General features: G+C 43.7%; 1 protein-coding gene across 1 annotated transcript; it reads left to right on the top strand.

The window, feature by feature from the left end:
* The first annotated feature begins 2,399 nt into the window (after positions 1-2,399).
* On the top strand, positions 2,400-4,398 carry LOC6631552 (uncharacterized). The gene is made up of 5 exons (XM_002055668.4): positions 2,400-2,580; positions 2,644-3,108; positions 3,204-3,370; positions 3,471-3,712; positions 3,809-4,398. The coding sequence occupies exons 2-5, from the start codon at positions 2,765-2,767 to the stop codon at positions 3,977-3,979; spliced, it is 924 nt and encodes a 307-aa protein (XP_002055704.2). The 5' UTR covers positions 2,400-2,580; positions 2,644-2,764; the 3' UTR covers positions 3,980-4,398.
* The last annotated feature ends 271 nt before the right edge of the window (positions 4,399-4,669 follow it).

Here is a 4,669-nt window from a genome sequence, read left to right as displayed (position 1 = left end):
TGCAATTGCCAGCTACAATCTGTCAAAATCCAGCCGAATAAAACGTTTAAAATTTATTAATAGCGCTTTCAGCTTGACGTGCGGAACTTAATCCTACTAAGTGTCTGTCTGACTGACTGGGTTACCTGCTAATTGCACTCGCTTAATGACCAGATTACAACCGGTTGCCGAGAGAACTGTAACACTTGACACCTACACAAAACAAAATACTAAAACAGAGTCAGAGCCAGAGCCAGAGTAAGGGCCAGGTCAGTGAGAGACAGAGAGAGAGAGGGAGAGGGAGAGGGAGAGAGAGGGAGAGAGAGGGAGAGCAAGGAGTGCCTGCCTTGCGCTTTAATCAGATGAAATTCTCAGCTGAAATGTTCAAGGAACACGCATTTAGCTGCAGTCAATATTTCAAAAGTTCTTATGCCCTAATTGTTGTCATTAATTATTTATGAGGAAAAATGCATTAAGCACAAGCAATTTATTTGCGATTGAAAAACACTTCACGTAGCAATCGCTAAACAATTACAGATTCATGCATCTAATATCTCAAAAACAGTTCATTAATTAAGTATTAGCTCATGCATCAATCAATCAACCAATCAATCAATCAATCGTTTCAATAAATTACGCACTGTGACACCAACTTAAATAGGTAAAAATATTTGATTTTTTTTGAATGGTTATAAATTGCATCTTATGATTAAGTATTTCTTTGAAAATTCAAATTGCGCAAATTCGAGCTTAGCTGAAAACTGAGAAGAAGTGCAGTCCGAAGCTACTGACTATGCGATACCCTGTTTAAGCCAGCCATAGTTAGTTATACATTTTCTCATACAAACACATCCACTGAGCTTTTGACTCTTCTTTGAATCCATCTTCAATTCATTTAACCCACATTTCCTACCAAAAAGTTTGGCATTTGTTATCCGCAGTAAATTCTTTAGCTCATTTGCGTCTCAATTTTATAGCAGCTGATTCTCAACCAAAAGTTATTGCCCTTTCGCATGCATATACACTCCTTTTGCCCCTGGGAACAGGGTATTATAATAACCAAATGTGCACAGACAGCTTAAAAAACTTATTGCATCCAAAAACCGATTTATCAATCAATTATTTGAGTTATTAATTATTATTTACGCAAAAACATTCAATGAAATGTTTAATAAAATTTGCCGTCGATTAACATTGTGCACTGCGAGTGCAGAATAAATGATTAAGTCTTATTATACAGACATGGATATGTTTTGATAGATTTATATATATTATGGATGTGAAGTGAACATTGCCTCAATTCCACATATAATCAAGCGTGTCATATGACAAGTCGAGTAGATTTCATTAAAGTGTGTGGTGAAAAAATACCATGTAAGTGCAACAGGCGGCAGTGTACCACTGAGAGATACCGTGTGCTGAAAAATAAAATATATATTAATATATAGATATATATAAAAAATTACAATAATATATACATATACTCCGCTCCACTTGAAAGAGATGCGATAGATCAAGAGAGAAAGATAGACCCAAGAAAGAAGACATATTCGTTTGCGGAGTGTCTACTGTATAGATTTAAGCCAAGCTCAAACCGTTCATAAAGCCAGACGGATGAATATGACTACAAGGACTCGGCACATCGTCGTGATCAAGATGTTTCCTTCTGCCTGTTGCATAGATTTGCACAAAATTGTAATACCCGTTAGAACTAGTCAGAGCAGGGTATAGAAAGACAACCATAAATATTATTATTTATGATTATTACTGTTATTATTGCTGCCCGCTGACAGACAATTGAAATGGGCCAAATTTCAATTGCCGGCAGACGCCTTTTTGTTCCAGTCATCGATTAAATATAATGCACATCGATGATGACTCTGCGGAGTGCTCTGACTGTCAGGCATTTATCATCCACCAGCCATCAGACATCAGCCAGGAGCCAGCAGTTGGGCAACCATTGTCGCCATTGTCAAGGACACACACAAGTGTTCGACAATGTCGGGAGGGAAAGAAAAACTGAAAATCGGATGGAAAAAAAGAAGAAGACACGTAAAAGGAACAAATGGACGCGCACGTTTTGCAAAATTCAATGTCCACGAAATACGGCGACGCACTTTTAGCATGGCGAGTCGTGTGTTTGGCTGTCGATGGGAACAGTTGGGCCGTTGGAAGGTAGGATGACGTGGCCCGCTGATCTGGTCAATGAACCGTGACTCCGAGTCGGGCCATAACTGTGGCAATGGTTGGTGATGTGCTTCTGTAGCCGACATACACAACAGCCGCGGGCGGCACAACAAAACAAATACACAGGCCAACAAGATTCAGGTCCAACTCAAAATCAAAATCAAAATCAAAATACCCAGCAAAGAGCTCGACTCCAGACACAAACAAATAAAGAAGAAGAAAAAATCATAAATGCTGTCAAAATCACAAAGCCGTCAAAACGCTTAACGCAGAGCTACAAATCCCGAACGGAGTGCAGGATGCGCAGGGTGCGGCTGTTCGGGGCACAGATGCGTATGGGACAGTGGGTGATTGGGATTTGGTTGGGATTGAGGTTTTTGGGGCTGAAGAATGCCAAATCATTGGCACTGACGTGTAAGTTCATTTTTTTATTTTGTGAGCTTTCTTTGACTTCTTTGACTCCGTTGACTTTCGCAGCATATTTTTCATCTTCACTGGCAAAAGGCTTCGCTTTGCCGAATCGTATAAAAGGCTGCCAGCCACCTGGCCAAGGAATCAATTATTGAATCCCAAGCCAGGCATCAAGTTCGAATCGAGTATGTTACGTGCCCCCATGTCAAAATCTGGCCTGCAGCTGCTGCAATTGCTCTTGCTGCTCGCAGTCGGCCTGTGCGCTGTTCAAGCGCGCTGGACACTGCGCCCCAGGCGCACCACCACCACCAGCACCACCACAACAAGTACCACTGCCATGCCGGCGCAAAGTGACCGGCATCAGCATGTGCATCACTGGCCACCATTAGTGGCACCACAGGCGCCACAATCACAATCACAACCAAAACCGCCTGGCCTGCAGCTGCTGCCCGCGCTCACAGCCAACAAGGACAATACCCGACTTATTGATAGCTTCGATCAACGCTCGCCCGACGGACAACACGAGTACAGGTGATGGCAATTAACCAACTGTTGCAGTTTGGTCTTTTTGGTTTCTCTTTAATTACCATGCTACGCCTCCTACTCCCCCTCGTCACACTCTGCAGATTTCAGCTGAGCAATGGAGATACGCGCTATGAGCGCAGCTACTGGCTGCCCGTGGGCAAGAGCTTTGTGCTGGCGCGTCGTGGTTACTATTCGGTGCCATTGCCCAATGGTCAGTATTCGACCGTATTCTACAGGGCCGATCACCAGGGGTACCATGTGGACACGCGTAAGTAGTGTTTGGCGTACCAATCTCTAGCAAGGATTGGAGGCTCCGATTGGGGGCTTCAGTGTGCAATCGAGCGTAAAATTTTATGCCCAAAACGCAGACACATTATCCGGCGAGCAGCCGCTGCTGCCCCGCACCCTCGATGTGCCACATGATGTGGCAGCCATGAAGTCAACGCCAACAGCTAAGCGAAATTCAATAAGCGTGCCAGAGCGTAACGACGAAGAGTTGGCCCAGCATCCAGATGCCCTGGCCGTGGGCATCAACACTTCCCGCAAGAGCACCAGAAGCGGGAGCACAGCCAAAGGTCAAACTGAAGCTGATGTCCGCCTGGAAACAAATGTAAGTGGCCATGGATGGCTCTACCACCGCCACTGTCGTTCCCTCTGACTGTGAAATACACAAAAAAAAAAAAAAAAAAACATGTTACAATTGCAGAACCAGACCCAGACCCAGCACCAGAACCAAACCAAGCCATCAACTGTGGCCACAGTTGACGACATTTTTGCAGCTAAAGTTGGCACAGCACCAGCTGATGATGATGATGATGTTGTTGCTGATGATGATGATGATGATGAGGTGGCAGACAGTAACATCAACGTAAACTGAAAGCTAGCTGAATACGAGGGCGTGAATGTGAACGCGGATAAGTTTGGGTTTGGGCATGGGAACTTTGTCGCAAGCGTGGTCGGTAAAGTGACATCAAATAGCTGCACGTGTGGTTGGATCTGCTCCACTGGCAAGAGCCATGGGGCTTTTCGCTTTGCTCTGCTCAACTGCCAGGCTTCAGTTGCTCCAAATCAAATTGAAGCAATTGCCGCAGCGAGAGACATCATTGAATACTGCCCCCGAAGAGCTCGAAATTGAGTACAGCTGAGTTGGCCCTGCCGAAAATCATTTTTGGCTGTTGGCTGTTGGCTGTTCCGTAACACAATTTGCCACCAAGACGACAACAGACCAATAGATCGAAAAAGTGAATATATATACACCACAGGACCATGAGACCGAGTCACCAACAAACCCAGTCACCAATACACATCATCAATTGCTCACATTACGCCCGCATCAGCATTGGCTTCAACAGGCTTCGAATTCAATTTAAGCAAACAATATATAATAAAAATTATTTCAAATATATTTCCATAAAAACACGCCTACATTTCGCCCCTTCACATTCAATTTTAATGGATTTTTATTGCATTTTTTCAATTCAATTAATCAAAGTCCATAAATTGCTTTTGCCAGTCGAAAAGGGCAGGCAAAGCATTTGCTCACAGAATATTGTCGTCTCTAATGTAA

The sequence above is a fragment of the Drosophila virilis genome, chromosome X, assembly GCF_030788295.1.
Source record: "Drosophila virilis strain 15010-1051.87 chromosome X, Dvir_AGI_RSII-ME, whole genome shotgun sequence".
NCBI classification, from domain to species: Eukaryota; Metazoa; Arthropoda; class Insecta; order Diptera; family Drosophilidae; genus Drosophila; species Drosophila virilis.
Note: the sequence above shows the minus strand (reverse complement) of the source record. Positions and strands in the feature narration are given on the sequence as shown.